The 20,724-nt window shown below is 39.7% G+C and overlaps 1 protein-coding gene across 14 annotated transcripts in view; it reads right to left on the bottom strand.

Annotated features, from left to right (window-relative positions):
• The window catches only part of SGIP1 (SH3GL interacting endocytic adaptor 1), a 237,573-nt gene that overhangs the window by 136,893 nt on the left and 79,956 nt on the right, over positions 1–20,724 (bottom strand). For all 14 annotated transcript variants that reach the window (XM_060400235.1, XM_060400212.1, XM_042249325.1 and 11 more), the window contains one exon: positions 3,322–3,385. In XM_060400235.1, coding sequence (XP_060256218.1) covers positions 3,322–3,385 — 64 coding nt within the window. The remainder of the gene's footprint in view (positions 1–3,321; positions 3,386–20,724) is intronic.

The following is a 20,724-nucleotide window of genomic DNA, read 5'->3' as shown; positions in this document are numbered from 1 at the left end:
CTCATCAAAGCCAATTTTCCTTATCAGATTTATATGCTGAAAAAACAGACATTTCTTACTAGGATTTCAGCCTCTGCTAAAGGGATCAGGAGAGAGGAGATTTTGTTAACTTTTGCATAGGACAGATCCAGCGGCACTCATCCTGTGGAGCTGTCTTTAGGGGCAGGTGATAGATGCAAGGGGATCTAAAATCAGAGGCCACTTGGTTTCATGCGTATTACTGCTATAGGGATGGTATTTCAAACATTTTCATCAGAATAAATGTAATTGTACACAGCAGTGTTGATGTCTGTTTGAATCCTTTGTCTTATCCATTGGTGGAAATGAGGCTGGTTCTTCCCAGTATGGTGGTAGTAAGCACGGTGATGGAGGGCACCAGCTATAGCACCAGACTGCAGGGTTCAATCAGTTCAGATCTCCCAGCTGCATAACTCTGAACAAGAGCTTCACCCCTTTGTGTTTCAGTTTCCTCAGTTACATGATAGCTGTGATAACAGTATATACCTCACAGGGCTATTAAAGGATTCAGTGAATTAATATAAACGAAGAGCCTGGAATGGTACCTAGAACATTGTAAATACTCATAAAATGTTATCTAGATTAAAGTTATTATATCAATATAAGCTGACACAGGATGAGGAGTAGAGAGAGATTTTAGCAGCCTCAGACAATTGGGCATGTCCTCAATTTATTTCCTAACCCCCTCTTATTAAGTTTTATGTTTTTAAATAAATACAGCAGACCCACTATATTTACTGACTTCCATTTTAAAACTGATCATCTACCAGGCACCTTTTGCCTCTGTTTTTAAAAATGACAGTTGCCTCTTAGGCACTTGATTCTGGACTAGAAAACTGACTCCATGTCTTATTTTCTGGGCAACCTTCAGTAATTAATTCATTTTGGCATTGATTTCTCATCTCTAAAACTGAGATATTACTTCTAACCTTATTGAATTGCCATGAGGATTAAAAAGGATATCAGTGCATTACAAAATACCTTGCACAGAGCCTGCCATTTAGCACAGGCTCTCTCCTTTCCTCTTTCTATCAGCCATTGTAATGATGATCAAATCAGGAAGCTCTGGTTCTAACCCCACTCTATCTAAGGACACCCAATCAGCTGAATTTGGAGCTGGCAGCTACCATAGCAGATTGCTTGGCAACCCTCATGGAGTTGCAACAGCCTTGAAAACCGTTTGCATCAGCAAGGTTTCAGTGATGGCAGACTATCATAAGCATTACCCAAATTTGAAGGGATAGTACATTGCCAGAATATTTCCCCAGCCTTCTGCAAGAATGATGTATGACCTAGTCAGAGAGCAGGGGGTTCCTGAAAGGCAGAGGCTTACATTAAATGGCTTGTCCTTTGACCATCACGGCTGATGGAACCAGTTTATAGCTAATTTGCTACACCTAAGTAAACTGGGGCACTCAGATTATAAGAAGTGAAGGAGAGATGCTTGGGATTTTACAAGCAACTGTCTCATAAGAGTACTTCAGAGAGATGTTGGCCATCTACCCAAAGCCGTGAGGAGTAACTTTCTCATTTTCATGATTTTAGAAGTGATGATGGAAGAGCGGTGCTTTTGCCAAAGCCAAATAGCTCAGCCTGCCCTGGGGAGGTTGTCTGACCTCTTTTCCCTTTTGAGGGAGCTTTTATCCTTTTTAGTTTTCGTCACACACCAGAGATTACGTGTAGTCAGTTACAGACACTATCTTCAAAGAAAACTGGATTTGGTTTCTGCTAACAACATTCTCCTGAGATACGTCTAGTAGTATCCCACACAGCATGTGGCACATTGTAGGTGACACGATGTTGCTGACAGACGGACTGTGACAGAGTCTGGCCTTTTAGGGAAATTAGACCCTAACATCAACGCAGGCCCATTAGAGGAAAGTGTATTCCAACGCCATGGAGCTATTGGCAAAGCTGAAGCCAGAGCCCAGGTCTCCTGACTCTCCTGAATGAACCATCTCCTATTCTGATTAACTAACTTTTCAAAAATGGCAATTTCTTAAGAAATAATAGAAGTTGTATAATGCTCAGAAATTTTTCTAATTTAATTATTTAAAAACATTGGCAAGACTAGATAGAGTGAATGTAGCTTCCATGAAATAACTATTTACCCAAAAAGAAAGCACAAAGAAAAGGTAAGATCAGGAGACTTAACATCTGATATTTAGATAAAACATGGCTTTTTACCCCTCAATCCTTTACAGTCTCTGGTTTCAAAGCCTCACGACTTCAAGGTTGCTCACTGTCTAAGGAAGGAAGCCCAGACACCTCAGACTGGCACTTAAACCCCTTCTTATCTAGCCCTGATCTTTTCAGCCTCACTTCCCATCATCACATTTACCAGCAGTCGACAGGTAGACAGACTGCCCTGTTTAGCTTGTCCTGAAGACCTCCTTGGATTTTCTATATCTCTGCTTTGGCCGTTGCTCCCTTTGCATGAAATGAATGTCCTCATCTTCTTGAAGATAAGGCTTCTCCCACTTTGAAACTTCATTGAACATCTCTTTAAATATGAGCTTTTCCACCCTCGAATTTCCCAGAAAATTCCATTTTTAGTTGCTCAAAAGGAACTTGCTACTGCTGCTGCTAAGTCGCTTCAGTCGTGTCTGACTCTGTGAGACCTCATAGATGGCAGCCCACCAGGCTCCCTCGTCCCTGAGATTCTCCAGGCAAGAACACTGGAGTGGGTTGCCATTTCCTTCTCCAATGCATGAAAGTGAAAAGTGAAAGTGAAGTTGCTCAGTCATGTCTGACTCTTAGCGACTCCATGGACTGCAGTCCACCAGACTCCTCCATCCATGGGATTTTCCAGGCAAGAATACTGGAGTGGGTTGCCATTGCCTTCTCCTAAAAGGAACTTACCACATATTAATTTGTACTAGTAATAGGAGTAGTGGCTGCTGCCATTCACTGAGCATTTGCTAAGTACTAGTTACCAGTGTAGTCATGTCAAATGTTAGCTGTTTTAGTTATATGAAAGATACTTCAATTTGCATGAATTAAAAATTATCAGAGAACAAGGCCACAGGGCAATGCTCCGCACCTTGTGATAACATTTATGCAGGACAAACATATATAGAAGGAAAAGCTAAAGGTATGAGATCAAGATAACCCTTTTCCTTTTTAACTGTGTCTAAACAACTATTGATTTTCCCATTTCCTAACTTTCTTGCAGGGATTCTAGCCAAATAAGAGGTTTAACAGGCTCATTATTCTTCTATACAGCAGCCCAAACCAGACCAACATTCCCACATGGGCACCGCCAGCTGATGCTGAGCAGTGGTGTTCTCCTCAAGTACATACGTAGAATCAGTGTCCTTTTCTTTCTTCCGTATTCCAAAGGCCTTCCTTGTACGTTTTTTCAATCCTGTGGGAAGACAACAAAAGGTCAGAAAGTTTATTTTCGAATGTTCCTAGCAACATTCAAGTGAACTATTTTTAAAGTTGCAGCACATTAGTTAAATCTGAATGTTCAAAAAGCCATGAAATTTTCTTCATGTGTATGCGTGTATGTGTGTGTGTGTGTGTGTGTGTATGATTCATTATCATATTTTTCAACAGAATTTATCAAGGACATGGCACTGTAAGCTCTTAGTACTATAAGCAATGTAAGAATATAAAAATGAGGTTTCCCTGGTGGCTCAGCAGTAAAGACTCCACCTGCTAATGCAGGAGATGTGGGTTCGATCCCTGATTCGGGAAAATCCTTCATGCTGCGGTGCAACTAAGCCCATTTGCTACAACTATTGAGCCTGTGCTCTAGAGTCCTGGAATCTCAACTACTAAAGCCCTCATCTAGAACCCATACTCCCCAACAAGAGAAGCCACTGCAATGAGAAGCCTGTAAGTTGCATTTGGAGAGTAGGCCTGGCTCGCTGCAACTAGAGAAAAGCCCACACAGCAATAAAGCAAAGCTAAATAAATAAGCAAAATTATTTTTTTAAAATATAGTTAAATGGAAAGGAGATCAGGACCAGGTACAGAAAAGCTGGCAAGCTTTTCTTAGACTATTGTTATTCATTCTCCAAATAGGCACTCTGCCAAGAAACCCAATCACAGATTTAGAACAGTAACTTCTAGGTTAGATGTATTCTTGAGAACAGGATAGTTCCAAGACAGAAATCATGTAAACCACATGAGAGAGCCATGTTGGCCTGACATCTTTGTATCCATTCCCAATTCATCCTTTTCTACTTTCTCAATTTGGTGGCTTTATTGGATTCTCTGAACATACCACAACATCTGTACTCTAACATCTCTTTTTCCCTTGTTTGGTCCTACCACTGGCTGAAATGCTTTTCCTATCTTGTTGATATTTAGAACTTCCACACATGCTTCCAAGGCCCCATCAACTTCCACCTCCTCTGTGAGGGCCTCCTAATCCTAGTGTAGCCAGAAACCGACTGTCCTGTGCTCCCCTCAAATTTCGCTCTTATATGTTATTGACTTACCAACTAACCAACAACGATATATTATAATATAACAAATTATTCCACCTTTTAGTTCCTATGTCAGTTTCCCCCATAGACTGTAAGCCTTTCTAGGACAGAGGCCAAGGATATGCTCTCTATATCCTCTGCACCAAACACAGGAACCGGATAATATTTGTTGATTTCAGATGTCCTCTAAGAAGCATCATTCAGGTGCTATTGGAATTGGAAGGCTCCTTTCTTCCACCCTAGATAAACCAAGCCCAATCCTGTATCTTCCATTCTTGTCCTATAAAGGTTCTGTCTGGGATTCCCATCTCCTACATGTCCTGCAGTTACATGTGCGGCTTGCGTTTCTCATGTTGTGTGTGTTCTCAGTCGAGTCCGACTCTTTGATGCCATGGACTGCAGCCAGTCAGACACCTCTCTCCATAGCATTTCCCTGGCAAGAATACAGGAGTGGGCTGCCATTTCCTCCTCCAGGGAATCTTCCCGACCCAGTGTTTAAACCTACATCTCCTGCATTGCAGGTGGATTCTTTACCACTGAGCCATTGGGGAAACCAGTTCCTCATGTTAGTGAGTCTTATTCAGATACACCATTGCCTATATATTCAAAACCTTAGACTTGTTACTGGTGGTTTGGAAATTTTCCTTCACAAATTATATCTGGAAAAGTCACTGATGTTCAGAATTTGTTTGGCACTACCAGGTGGATCTGGAGAAGAAAATGGCTACCCACGCCAATATTCTTCCCTGGAGAATCCCATGGACAGAAGAACCCGGCAGGCTACCATCCATGGGGTTGCAAAGAGCTGGACACGACTGAGCGACTACCACTACCAGGTGGCTTGGGCGTTCCAGGTGGCTCAGTGGGTAAAGAATCCATATGCAGTGCAGGCGATGATCCCTAGGCTGGGAAAATCCCCTGGAGGAGGGCACGGCAACCCACTCCAGTATTCTTGCCTGGAGAATCCCCGTGGACAGAGGATCCTGGTGTGCTACAGTCCTTGGGGTTGCAAAGAGTTGAACGTGACTGAAGCGACTGAGCACGCACGCATGCTCCAGGTGGATCAAAGGGAAAAACACTGAGAAAATCAGAGATCTGATGTCATCTTCTAAAACATATGAATCAGCCCAGACCACTTGGATGATCTGAGTCATCCATTATCTGACTCTCAAGATACTACTCAAATATAATCTCCAAATGCCTCTGTTTGTCTAATTTTGCATTTGAACAGTCATTACATTTAAGAGGTTTAGGTCTTTAAAATGTCAATGTTTGTTTTAAAAAAAAATCTCCATGCACATTAAGCTATTTATTCTCCATTACTCTCCACATGAGGTGTTCATAGAAAACTTACTGACATTTAAAGTATCTACCCATTACATTTAGGAATACCTTCCCTCTGTCATTTTTAATTTTGAGTGTGAGAAACTTCTCACCTCTAATTGCCTTATGTCCTTATAGGGACAAAATTGTCATTTTCTTCCTACAATTTTTCTTAAGCTTTAAGTCCCTTCACTGGCTTCTCCATGCTGCTAATTCAGCTTTGGGGGTCCCAGTGAGTGCTATATTCACTGGTCAATATTGGTTTTTATAGGATTATAAAAAAATGCTATTATTATATTTCCAAATGACTTTAGTTCCTGTAACTTGACCATGAGATAAGAGATAGCATGTCCTACCAAACAGATGAGAAAATACAGAAAAATTCCAGTAATTCTTGTATTAAATTAGTAACAGAACAGGCAATAGAAGCTTTCCATAGACTCTGTCCTGTTTTTGACCACCAAATTTGGATAATAGCCAATTTGAACTAGGTCATGAACATCATGAGTTGTCCATTTACCAGTGAAAAGTGCTCTGGCTCAGGCTTCAGGAGACAGAGGCCATTGCCAGCATCATTTCTAATTGTACAGATGAATATGAGTTACATTTTTTGTGCGTGTTTCCATCTCTCAGTTTACAATAAATCAGCCAGTAACAAGGAATAAAAGAATTTGCACATATTCACAAAATGCAATGCCATTCTGCAGTTTTAGTTTCAATGAAAGTCATATTTCCCAAATGTAGAATACATTCTCATATATGGAATATATACAGAAATACACCAGAGGTGTGACATTCCAGAAAAACAAAACTAATCAAACTGTTGAATAAGAGAAAACACTGAAAACGTTTACCCCTTGAAAGATGCAAAGATGTGAGAAATTTAGAAAACTATAAAGAAAATTCTGAAAGGCAAAAAAATATGAAATATAAAAGTGATTCATATCTTAATAGCTTTTTGAGAAAATGCAGGAAGAAACAATCATACCAAATGAACTAACAGTGAATGGAAAAGTGTGGTCAAGTCTTTTGAGAGTTTATTTAAAAATATTTCAAAAGCATGTACATGTCCACACTGCTATATTTAAAATGGATAACCAACAAGGACCTACTATATAGCACATGGAACTCTGCTGAATGTTATGTGGCAGCCTGGATAGAAGGGGAGTTTGAGGGAGAATAGATACATATATATGTATGGCTGAATCCCTACCCTGTTCACTTGAAACTATCACAACATTGTTAATTGGATATACCCCAATACAAAAGAAAAAGTTTTTTAAAATATCCAAAGAAATTCTTCAAAAGAGAACAAGGATAGTCAAAGATCTTAGAGTCGTAACAAGCTTAAGATACCACATATGGTAACATAATAAGCTTAAAAAACACTATATCCAATGATTTTTTTCACTTCTGACTCCCAAACTACATGAAAGTTTAAAGTGAATTTCTATAGTATAATTATCCTTTAGGCTGGGTCATGAATTTTTGTCAATTATTCTTTACCAAAAATGGAAGGGAAAAAAATCAAGTGTCTTTGAGAAATGAAGTAACTAACTTTCCCCTTGCCAACGTCTAGACAAAGATTTCTAAAGAGGAAGAATTTTAATGTTCTGATGATCTGAGGCTAGGACAGTCCTCTTCCAAGCTATGGAGTTAAGAACATCCTTCCATGTGCATGCAGATCTGGGTCAGGCACACGGAAGTCTGGCCTGTGCCTGCAGCATCTCTCCACCTCATTTAGATTCCTTTAGCCTCCTCTGGTATTATGGGAGAAGCTAGTAAAGTCTGGGAACTACAACAGCAAAATTTTAAAATAGACTGATTTTTAAGATGGTTGCTGCTGCTGCTGCTAAGTCGCTTTGGTCGTGTCCGACTCTGTACGACCCCATAGACGGCAGCGCACAAGACTCCCCTGTCCCTGGGATTCTCCAGGCAAGAACACTGGAGTGGGTTGCCATTTCCTTCTCCAATGCATGAAAGTGAAAAGTGAAAGTGAAGTCACTGAGTCGTGTCAGACTCTTAGTGACCCCATGGACTGCAGACCACCAGGCTCCTCCATCCATGGGATTTTCCAGGCAAGAGTGCTGGAGTGGGGTGCCATTGCCTTCTCCATTTAAGATGGTAGGAAAGCTTATTTCAAGTATAGGTAGTCCTGGATATGACGTTACAAGGTAATGAAATAGTAAAGACACAGAAACTGACAATAGAGACAGCAGAAATATAGAGAGTAATATTTGTAGCCACCAAAACTGAGGTCCAACCCACGGGGTGGGTACCAGCTGCTTTGCATATATTGACTCATTTAAATTTCTTACAAGCCTTGTGAAAAAGTAGAAGGCATTTTATTTGCAAATGAGGAGCCTGAGGGTTTACCTGAGTTAGGTTTTATTTATCATCATCTCTAGGGGTGGGTAATGGAGGTTCTTTACCCACGGATCCCCAGAGTTCTGCTTGACTGTGTCCTGATTTTCTTTACATCTGCTCCTTGTGGGGGCAGTTTCATTCATTGATCATTCATGGTTTCATTTTCCATCTATATGTAGATGAATCCTAAATCCATATGTCAGACCCAGTACTATTTCCTGAGTTTCTGGATATACAGTACTTTTTATCATACTCAAGCTTCTATAAATAGGCATCATATTTCTTTGAAAGCCTTTAGATGCCACCTTATACATATGTAATCAAACCTTTAAAGGCATGTCCAATCACTTACTTTACCAGTATTTTCTGAATAAATCCCCCTTAAAATGAAACAGTTCTCCAAATGAATTTTAAAAATGTGGCATATGCTTACAATGTAATATTATTTAAAGGAATGCAGTACCGACACATGCTATAACGTGCATGAACCTTGAAAACATCATGCTAAATGAAAGAAGCCAGATACGAAGAACCACCCAGTGTATGAATCCATTTATGTGAAATGTCAAGGGCAGGCAAATCCACTGTTATAGAAACAGAGTAGAAGTTGCCAGGGGTGAGGAAGAGGGGAAAAGAGGAGTGACTGCCTAGTTGGTATGGAGTTTCCTTCTACGATGGTACGAAAGTTCAGGAACTATATAGTTGACGGCTACTCAGCACTGAGACTGTACTGAAAAGACTTTAACATGGCCAGCGTGGTAAATTCTGTCATGTATATTTCATCACAATAAAAAATAAACAGAATAATTCAAACCAGATTATTCTGTCACCAAGGGGAGAAAGATAGGAGGGAGAAAAGAAGAAAAGAAAGAGACAAGGTGGATTGGCTTAAAAGTTTGGGATCTTTTTTTTCTTTTTATTTATTTTCGTGCTAAAGTGATCAATATTTAGTAAAGAAACTGGGAGCTATATAGTCACAAATCTTTCTTCATGATGACCTTCACTGTCAAGAAACTGGTATGTCCATGACAACTGATAACTACAACTAAACCCCCAGCACTTCTTTCTCATGTAACAGATGTTTACAAAAAGCTTATCATGAACACATTTTTAATATTCCTTTCAGCTTTTCTCATCAGATCACAATGTTATGTTAACCCTTACTAGATGGTAAGCTCCATGAAGTTAGCCACTCCATTATGTAATAGATATCTGTCTTTATTTTCATTGCCCCATCAGTTCAGTTCAGTCACTCAGTCGTGTCCAACTCTTTGCAACCCCATGAATCGCAGCACGCCAGGCCTCCCTGTCCATCACCAACTCCTGGAGTTCACTCAGACTCACATCCGTCAAGTCAGTGATGCCATCCAGCCATCTCATCCTCGGTCGTCCCCTTCTCCTCCTGCCCCCAATCCCTCCCAGCATCAGAGTCTTTTCCAATGAGTCAGCTCTTTGCATGAGGTGGCCAAAGTACTGGAGTTTCAGCTTTAGCATCATTCCTTCCAAAGAAATCCCAGGGCTGATCTTCAGAATGGACTGGTTGGATCTCCTTGCAGTCCAAGGGACTCTCAAGAGTCTTCTCCAACACCACAGTTCAAAAGCATCAATTCTTCGGCGCTCAGCCTTCTTCATAGTCCAACTCTCACATCCATACATGACCACAGGAAAAACCAGAGCCTTGGCTAGACGGACCTTAGTCGGCAAAGTAATATCTCTGCTTTTGAATATGCTATCTAGGTTGGTCATAACTTTTCTCCCAAGGAGTAAGTGTCTTTTAATTTCATGGCTGCAATCACCATCTGCAGTGATTTTGGAGCCAAGAAAAATAAAGTCTTACACTGTTTCCCCTGTTTCCCCATCTATTTCCCATGAAGTGATGGGACCGGATGCCATGATCTTTGTTAGTGGTTCTCAAATAGAATACTCCTTAAAATAATTCACATAATTGTAATAACATAGAGGCATTATTTCTCATCTCCTTTTCAAACTGTAAGTCAGACCACTGGAAGTTTATGAAATCAATTTGTTAGGGTGAAACCTTCATTCAAAAATGAAATAGAAGATGAAAACTAAGTGTGCATTGCCCATAGAAAGGATGAAGACAATATCATGAAATTCTTGGTCTCAGTTATATGAGTGCTCAATGTTTGCAGGGTAACCATGTAAAATATGTTTCTTATGATAGCTCCAGAATGTATAATAGTGTTTAAAAAGTCTTTTAAATTTAAAACACAAATGACTGTGTTCACTAATGTTCTTCTCTGAAATGTCTTTGAACTAATTATATTTTTAAATTAGATACCTTAAAACTTAAAGATTCTAGAGTACCTTAGAATCTAAAGATACCTTAGAACTTCCTTACTTTGAGTATACAGCTCTGCAGGTGAAGAAGAAATAGTACAGCAAAAAATTGTCTTTATCAATTTTCTTTTCTCTCAAGTATAACTGTTCTGTAGTGATTCATTAAGTAAACACTAAGTTCTAAATTTAGCCTTTAAATGTTAGACAGAAAATAGAATTTTTAGGAAGGACCTTCCAAAAAAGAATTTGGCCTTAATACTCTGTTTTATCTTGGATAAAACATCAAAATCTGATACTCAAAAGAAACCACAGAGTTTTTGCTTGGTTAGTCTCATGTCTCCTATTTTTAAAAATTACTCTTGAAATATTAATACTTTTCCCTAAAAATAAAGACTAGTTCTTTAGATGGACAGATTGAGATAACAGATTGAGTCTTGGAGCCGAGATCAAAATAGGAAAAATCAAGGTGTAAGCATCCTGTAGGCAGCAGCCGAGGACTAACCAAACAGAACACAGAAGATGCTGCTCTTCAGCAGAGATGCTGCCACACAGGAGTGTAAGTGAAGAGTTCTTCCAGCGCCTCCTCCCTTCTCTCCTGTACTGGATTCTTACCATTCCACTGCTAGCTGGTAGGACAACAAGAGGTCAAAGGCAGAGTGGTCACCATCATCAGCATGTTGGTAGCAAGCTGGTTTATCTTCCAGCTATCTTAAAGGGGCTGGGGGAAGGGAAGAGATATGGCACTACTTTTTATTACCTTTCTCACTCATGTTCTGGTGGCTCAGATGGTAAAGTATCTGCCTGCAATGCAGGAGACCCAGGTTCTATCCCTGGGTCAGGAAGATCCCCTGGCAAAGGGAAAATGGCAACCCTCTCCAGTATTCTTGCCTGGAGAATTTGGACAGAGGAGCCTGGTAAGTTACAATCCATTGGGTCACAGTCCAGACAGGACTGAGTGACTAACACTTTCATTTTTCACTCATGTCACAGTCTTGCTTACATACTGCTTTCACTAACAGCTCTTAATTATGGTGTTAAACACCCCATATAAGCATATTGCTTTTAAAATTGTTGAAAAGGTGGCACTTCTGGAGAGCACGTTCCTGGGGTATATCTGGTCCTTCTGCTTCCCACCTCCTACAAACAGTGCTTTTGAGCAGAGCTTGGACAAGGGGAAAGGCTTGGGCACAAGGCTAGCTGTAAGAGTGACCTGGAGCTTTGGAAGAAAGAAGAGCACTGGAAGGAGGAGAGGGTGGCAGTGACAATTATTGAAGGTTGGTATATAAAACACAGTTCATAGACGAATACAAGCCATCTCATTATCTGCCTCAGAAGCATGAAGACACACCTCCCAGAAGCATTGCAGGAGACATGGTAGAAGGGAACAGAATACATGGCCTACTTTGGAATCCAGAGATCTGGGATCACATCTCAATTTGACTTCTTACTGGCTGTCATTTGCAGCAAAACTTACAGACACTATGAGAGGAATTGTGTTAATTTCAACATAAGATTCATGTCTTCACAGGACATGAGGTTTGGAGGAACAACCTTAGTTTTTCTCTCTGTAATCCCTAGAAGTGAGGGGAAGGCAGCACTGGTTCATTAGGTCCTTCAAATGTGCCAGGCACTAGGCTAAGCTTTTTTAAAATTAGCCAACTGAGCTGTTTAAAATACTAAAAGATGATGCAGTTAAATGTTGTTCTCAATATGCCAGCAAATTTGGAAAACTCAGAAGTTGCCACAGGACTGGAAAAGGTCAGTTTTCATTCCAATTCCAAAGAAGGGCAATGCCAAAGAATGTTCAAACTACCATACAACTGTGCTCATTTCACATGTTAGCAAGGTCATGCTCAAAATCCTTCAAGATAGTCTTCAACAACATGTGAACCAAGAAATTCCAAATGTACATGCTAGATTAGAAAAGGCAGAGGAACCACAGATCAAATTGTCAACATCAGTTAGATGATAGAAAAAGTAAGAGAATTCCAGAAAAATATCTCCCTCTGCTTCATTGGCTATGCTAAAACTTTTGACTATGTGGATCACAACAAACTGTGGAAAATTCTTAAAGAGATGGGAATACCAGACCACCTGACCTGCCTCCTGAGAAACCTGAATGTAAGTCAAGAAGCAACAGTTAGAATGGGACATGGAACAACAGACTAGTTCAGAATTGGGAAAGGTGTCTGACAGGGCTATATATTGTCACCCTGCTTATTTAACTTATATGCAGAGTACATCATGTGGAATGCCAGGCTAGATGAATCCCAAGCTGGAATCAAGATTGCTGGGAGAAATATCAATAACCTCAGATATGCAAATGATACCACCCAATGGCAGAAAGTGAAGAAGAACTAAAGAGCCTTTTGATGAAGGTGAAAGAGGAGAATGAAAAAAGTTGGCTTAAAACTCAACATTCAGAAAACTCAAGATCATGGCATCTTGTCCCATCACTTCATGACAAAAAGATGGGGAAAAAACAGAAACAGTGAGAAACTTTATTATCTTAGGCTTCAAAATCATTGAGGATGGTGACTGTGGCCATGAAATTAAAAGATGCTTGCTCCTTGGAAGAAAAGCTACGACAAACCTAGACAGTGTATTAAAAAGCAGAGATGTCACTTTGCTGACAAAGGTCCATCTAGTCAAAGCTTTGTTTTTTCCAGTAGTCATGTATGGATATGAGAGTTGAACCATAAAGAAGGCTGAGGACTGAAGAATCGATGCTTTCAGACTGGGTGCTGGAGAAGAGTCTTGAGAGTCCCTTGAACAGCAAGGAGATTAAACCAGTCAATCCTAAAGGAAATCAACCCTGAATATTCATCGGAGGAACTGATGCTGAAGCTGAAGTGCCAGTACTCTAGCCACCTGAGGCAAAGCGTCAACTCATTAGGACCCTGAGCTGGGAAGATTGAAGGCAGAAGGAGAAGGGAGCGATGGAGTATGAGATGGTTGCATGGCATCACTGACTCAATGGAAATGAGTTTGAGCAAGCTCCGTAAGATGGTGGAGGACAGGGAAGACTGGCGTGCTGCAGTTCATGGAGTTGCAGAGTCAGACATGACTTGGTGACTGAACAACAACCCTCTCAACAAGCCCAGACATTATTACTAACCCCTATGGTATGGACTAAGAAATAGACTCAAACTGATTAAGTTCCTTTTCCAAGATCATCAAACAAAAAAATTAGGTAAGATCAGGATTTTGAGCCAAATCTGTATGTCTTTAAGCCAAGCAACTTCTTACTGGGTGGTCCTGAGGCTTCTTGCAGTACCCAGGGCAATGCCTAGTACAGGGTGGACACACCATCCGTGTTTGTTTAACACTTTTTTTAAAAAGTCAATGAAGGTTTGTATAACTATTAAAACAAAAACCAAGCGGCTTTTCTGGATTTTTGTAATCTATACTAAAAAGACTCTTGATGAAAGTGAAAGAGGAGAGCGAAAAAGTTGGCCTAAAGCTCAACATTCAGAAAATGAACATCATGGCATCTGGTCCCATCACTTCATGGGAAATAGATGGGGAAACAGTGGAAACTGTGTCAGACTTTATTTTTCTGGGCTCCAGAATCACTGCAGATGGTGACTGTAGCCATGAAATTAAAAGACACTTACTCCTTGGAAGAAAAGTTATGACCAACCTAGATAGCATATTCAAAAGCAGAGACATTACTTAGCAGACTAAGGTCTATGTAGTCAAGGCTATGGTTTTTCCTGTGGTCATGTATGGACGTGAGAGTTGGACTGTGGAGACGGCTGAGCGCCAAAGAATTGATGCTTTTGAACTGTGGTGCTGGAGAGGACTCTTGAGAGTCCCTTGGTCTGCAAGGAGATCCAACCAGTCCATTCTGAAGGAGATCAACCCTGGGATTTCTTTGGAAGGAATGATGCTAAGGCTGAAACTCCAGTACTTTGGCCACCTCATGCGAAGAGCTGACTCATTGGAAAAGACTCTGATGCTGGGAGGGATTGGGGGCAGGAGGAGAAGGGGACGACCGAGGATGAGATGGCTGGATGGCATCACGGACTCGATGGACGTGAGTCTGAGTGAACTCCGGGAGATGGCGATGGACAGGGAGGCCTGGCGTGCTGCGATTCATGGGGTCGCAAAGAGTCGGACATGACTGAGCAACTGAACTGAACTGATATTCCATTAATGTTTAGTTTTTGGATATCTGTGCATATAGAGGTATCAGGGGAGGGGAGAAGGAGCCTTAAACTGCATGGAGTGGACCTATCTGAAGGCATGTGCATTCAGGCAAGGAACAGAGACTCGGGGAAGCAGTGTGGTGTGACCTCACCACATTTTTAGGTCAACAGCACATTGAAAAGCTCAATTTAGCCTAAAACACATCGAATAAATAAAAACCAAATAGATGTAATTTTTTAAGTACTTAAGATGTTTCAGGAAATCTGTCAGGAACTTCCCTATCTGAACACAGCCTTACAAATTAGGAGCTATTATGTTATTGATTACATATCATGGTTTATGAGGAGTGACTGGAGACAGGTCACACAGGTGGTAATTGACAGACCACATTCAGAGTCCCCTCTGCCTGATTTCAGAGCCCATGCCCTTCATGTCTTTGGAATATCTTTCTGTTAGTTCACAATTTATTTTGCCCTCTTATCAAAAACAAGAGCAAAAGCAAACACAAAAACTTTAATTTTTTTTAAATTGAAAGACATTTTTAGGAAAATAGGCAGGACATTTGTTAAGCACAAAGACTGTATTTTGCATATTTACATCTTTGTGTGCTGCCCAGTGAACATAAGGAGACCCAAGAAATGTTTGCTAAATGAATTGTTTCTGTGATAAACATGAATTCTCAGCTTAAGTCTTCGTCAGCTTGAGGGGTTACTCAAAGGTGAATCACATGTAATGGAATTACTTATTTTCTCCAGGAACTCAGGCCAAACATTTGGTCTCAGTAATAAAAAACAGGCAAATTTAATTGCCCTGGGCATAATGCCGCGTATTGACAGCAACTCTCACTGGTAATATCTGTTCATTATGATGGCCACTGTATTTCTGTCAGGAAAGATTAAAATACTTTGTGTATTAGCTCTTCTTCTAAGTTTTAAATATAGGTACTATAATCCAATTCAGATTCTTTGTTTTAAGAAGTTCTTATAGAAAATTTTAAGACCAGTTAAGTAGAAAGCCAGTTCCTCCCATGATTTTTTATGATATTTATGATTTTCAGCATCAAGACTACTGCCTAAGATATGGGAGATGCTTAATAAAGGCAAGTACCAGGGAATATAAAGTTCAATGTCAAGCAGTACTTGGCATAGTCAGTTAACAAATGTTTGTTGATTGATCTACGCATTTGCTGTTTTAACCCAAATTATTCAAAACTGGTGGGCATGTGCTCTTCAGTCTGAATGCTTTACCTTCATTTTTATGTGACTCAAAGGAAATCCAGGTGATCTTTGTACTTAGTGAGTACAGAGCCTCTTTATAAAATAGCACCCTTTCATTCTGAGCTGAGTCTATTCTCAGAAATACGCACATTAATGACACACTCCATTAGAATTGGATTGCAAAAGAGGCTGAGGTGGATGGCACCTTGAAGATCAGGTCTGATATATGGGAGTTCAGGTTAGTGCACTAAAATGGAGATGGCCGTAAGACAATTAAGACTTCAAGGGCTAAAAATAAAAATGATTTTTAAGGAACATGGACATGGTGACATGGAAGAAAATGTTGAAACAAAAATGGTCATGAAACAGGCTTGCCACAAAAGGATTTGTTATGTCAATATCACCGCAATGAAGGAGTTGAGTGAAAATGGGAAGAGTTTTGAGCAGGTAAACAGTTTCTATTAAGCATTAAATATAGTAACAAGATGAGCTTTCCTGGTGGCTCAGTGGTAGAGAATTTATCTGCAATGCAGCAGAGGCAAGTTCGATTCCTGAGTCAGGAAGATCCTCTGGAGAAGGAAATGGCAATCCGCTCCAGTATTCTTGCTTGGGAAATCCCATGGACAGAGAAGCCTAGCAGACTACAGTCCATGGGGTCACAAGGGAGTCAGAGAGGACTTAAGGATTAAACAACAACAGTAACAAGATCCATAGGAAACATACATAGTTGTAAAAAAGTGTAGGAACTTTGAATTCTGAAAAGCTTTTGTTCAAATCCCATCTTTACTACCTCCTGGGGCAAATTACACAACCTCTCTGAGTCTCAGTTTTCTCATCTATTACAAAAGGTGTTTGTAAAGTTTCAGTGGGTGTAAAGGCTTTATATCTTACCTAAAATATATATTGTATATTACTTCATGCAGATTTCTCTTGCTTTTTTTGTTGCAGTTTTGATAGTTACAAAGCAATGAGAAATCAGCTATTCTAACAGATTACTTCATGTAAAATGACTGACTTCAGCAGTTACAGCATCGCCACTGCTCTATTCCTTTAGAAATAAAAACAACATCAAATCTTAAAATAATCAAAATTTCAAAATCTCAAGGTTTTCCTGGTTACAGCTATAAAAACCAAACCAAGATCAAGAAATGGAATTTACTGACATCTATCATAAAATTTCCTCTGGAGAAGAAAATGGCAACCCACTCCAGTATTCTCGCCTGTAAAATCCTATGGACAGAGAAGCCTGGCAGATTACAGTCCATGGGGTCACAAAGAGTTGGGCACAATTGAGCAACTGAACACACACACATTATAAAAGATAAGCGGGGGAGGGTTTAATACTCACAGTAAGAAACACAACTATCTCCTGAACTAGGAAAATATTACATCATTGGTGAAGTCTTTACCATGTGGAAATCTATTACAAACTCTAATCAGCTGGTCATCCCAGCATGATTGAAAGGAGGCCAGAGTCACTCTTACTTGGGTTAGCAGTGTATAGAATTTGTTTTCTGCTTCTTGCCAGATAGGGAGAATAATACTTCAAGCACTAGTGAAATTAATTTGACCTGTTCCATGAGAACCTTGTTCTGTAAATGATTTTCCTCTTATTTTCTCTCTCTCCCTCTTTCTCCCCATATCCACTGACACTCTTCTCTCCCTTCCATCTCCATTCCCTCCCCAGCCTGACAGTGACATGTAGACAGAACTGAAGTTAATGATCCTGCACAGAAGGACTCTGGTTTTCAGGCATAAGCAGAAAAATTCAATTGAACTGTAATTCACCAAATCTCATTTGCAAAAAACTCCATTTTCAACAAGAAAATAAACCCAAAAGCAAGTAAACTGCACAATAACAGAAATACTTTTTGTATTCTCTCTCTCTCTTTTTAATATTTCATCCAGAGAGAAAGGGGCAAGTCCTTTGGTAAACTCTCTATAAATTTTTAGTATATGTGGCATTTATCACTGTGAATTAAATTCTCCAAAGGTTAATTTTAAAAAGAAAGCTGGAACATGTCCTACACAGAATCATTTTGGTTTTCATTCTAACTTACTATTTGGAGGCAGAGACATGAACAAAGGGAAAGAGATTTACATGACATGGCCAACTCAATACATCACAGCTATTAGCCAGCTTTATTTAGTGAGAAACCATGGAGCCTGCTTCTAAAAAGGAATGCAAATAGTTTAAAAAGTTAAAAACACATAAGTATGGAGTTATTTTTTTAAAAAAGAAGGTCAGTTATCAGAGGAACATATACAAAATAAAGGTAAAAAGGGAACTAAGTTCAGAACTTAGGTCTAATTTCTTTTGAGAGGTCTCTGGAATACATGTGGATTGATTCTGTTTCTAAGATTTATACTAACAATAGTCATTATCGTCACCATTCACCTATCTATTCACCGATCCTCTGTACTTCTGTCCACTCACCCACCCATCCATCCTTTGGCTATAATTTCCAATAGGTAATAAACTTCACTGTCATGAAATTATGCCTGTTGGATAATATATATCTATCAAGTTGCGATGAAAACCTGCTCTCTTTTAGTCTGTTCTCACTGGAGGTAGAAAATATCAAGTCAGCCCTCTTGGAAAGTTAATCCTTGGTAGGTATGATGATTTATTAAGCCATTGCCTCAGCATCTTGGTAGGCTAAGCAGTCATATTATTGTTCCTGTGTTTTATTTATGGATCTTATAATCTAATCACTTAAATTCATGTCTATTGGTCTACCAATGATTCTCTGATTCTAGGTCCTCATATTTACCTAGGAAGCTCAGATGGTAACTTTTCCCATCACTGGTCAGTATTCTCTTCACCAATTTCTCAGCGTTGGGCAGGCAGATAACTCTAGCCTTTTATTAAATGCCCAGAGTCCTGCTAGCTTTCGAGTATTTAGAATCACCATCAGAAGATCTCATCTTCTTATTTGGTGGTTGATAGAATAGGGATGTGCTGGACATCTATCATGTGCCATGGATGTTTCTGGACTAGAGATACAGTATCTAATATGATGCTTGAATTATGTGAGTTCAAAGATCAGTTACTAAAACCTTAAAACACTCCCCTTCAATTAAGTACTTGTCCTCCACTTTGGCTGGAGAAGGCAATGGCATCCCACTACAGTACTTTTGCCTGGAAAATCCCATGGATGGAAGAGCCTGATAGGCTGCAGTCCATGAGGTCACTAGGAGTTGGACACGACTGAGCGACTTCACTTTGACTTTTCACTTTCATGCTTTGGAGAAGGAAATGGCAACCCACTCCAGTATTCTTGCCTGGAGAATCCCAAGGACAGGGGAGCCTGGCTGGTTTCTGTCTATGGGGTCGCACAGAGTTGGACACAACTGAAGCGACTTGGCAGCAGCAGCATCCACTTTGGCATCTCCTTGCCAATTCATGGATGGAACATGCATCCATAACTGTGTGGTGTTTAAGATGAAGAGTGACATGAGATGAGGATGTCAGGGGCCATTATACAGGCTCTCAAAGGTCAAGTTAAGGACTTTAGATTTTAAAGTGCAATGGGCAGACATTGAAAGCATTGGAGCAGGAAAGTGACATCATCTAAATATCTTTTTTTTTTTCCCTACCAGCAATGTGAATTGCTTAGTACCAGAAAGCTCCAATAGTAATTTGTATAATGGTCACTGTGATGTGCTAAATAAATAAGTTGTCTATTCTAGATCATTAAAAGACACAATCACATTGATGTCCCAATTATTTGAAAACCAGCATTAGAGGTAGGTTCTGTTTGGAAACTCTAACTAAAATATTTATCAGAATAGCTGAATATCTGAGCATTTCTCACCACTAAAGAGTTTATCATTTATGGCAGTATGTAAGTATACCAAATTTGACAATCCTAATTGAGATTCAAACTAATTCAGAGCTTTCAAACTAATGAAACTCCCATAACTCCTGAACTCAAACTCCCTGAATATACTTTACCATATTGCTTCATTATATGTGAGTAGGCAACATAGGTGTGTATAAATAAATAAATATATATATATATATACATATATATATATATATAGAGAGAGAGAGAAAGCCAGAGAGAGAGAGAGGATGCACAAACTATTTCTCATGATGTTCTAGAATACAGAAATTTTTTCTGAGTATGGTTTTTGTTTCTATTCCTATGCTAAATATATCTCATTACTTTCTAAATGTCTAGAACAGTGTCATGAACCCCTATTTGGCTGAATAGCATTTCCCCCAACAATCTGGGTCACATTCCCAGTGACACTAATACCATTTCAAACTGAAATTTGGCTTTCAGCATTTTGATTAAATTTTCTGCTAAGTACTCTAAGAAGACTTTTTGATTTATGAGACTATAACCTCAAAGGCAGAAGAAGGTAAAAGGTGACTTTAATAATGAAAAAGAAACCAAAACAAAACAGAAAACAGTCACCAGAAATAGGGTTTATAGAAGGAACACCAAGATCCAAATGCTGAGTTTGAATTAAGTTAATTATGTGGTACTTTCCATAAATGTATGTTGTTCTTCCTGGAACAGACACATTTACAAGGGTAATTCTATGCGAAATTCAAAAGTTTGCTAGCATCCTAGTTAGGCTGCCCCAGATATTCCTCTGCTAAAATGCCTTTGAAAAGGGTGTGTGGCTCCACACTCTTTTTCTGCAGTCACCTAAACACATGCGCACACCCTGTCCAGCACCACCATTTCGTTTATGTAGAGACCGTTCAATTCCCCCTCCCCAGGATTTAAGCAGAATTAAATCTGCTCTGAAGTTACCAGAAGACAGATCTCCTTGCTTAGGCTGGCATTTCAGACCTGGTCTATCATATTTCTCTAGTTTTATCTGTCACTATTACTCTGTAAATAGTCTGCTCTGCAACCGAATGAAAATTCTCCTCATTCCCTAGACAA

This window comes from Ovis aries, chromosome 1 (genome assembly GCF_016772045.2).
Source record: "Ovis aries strain OAR_USU_Benz2616 breed Rambouillet chromosome 1, ARS-UI_Ramb_v3.0, whole genome shotgun sequence".
NCBI classification, from domain to species: domain Eukaryota; kingdom Metazoa; phylum Chordata; class Mammalia; order Artiodactyla; family Bovidae; genus Ovis; species Ovis aries.
The sequence above is the reverse complement of the archived record's forward strand: the minus strand, read 5'-3'. Positions and strand labels throughout refer to the sequence as shown.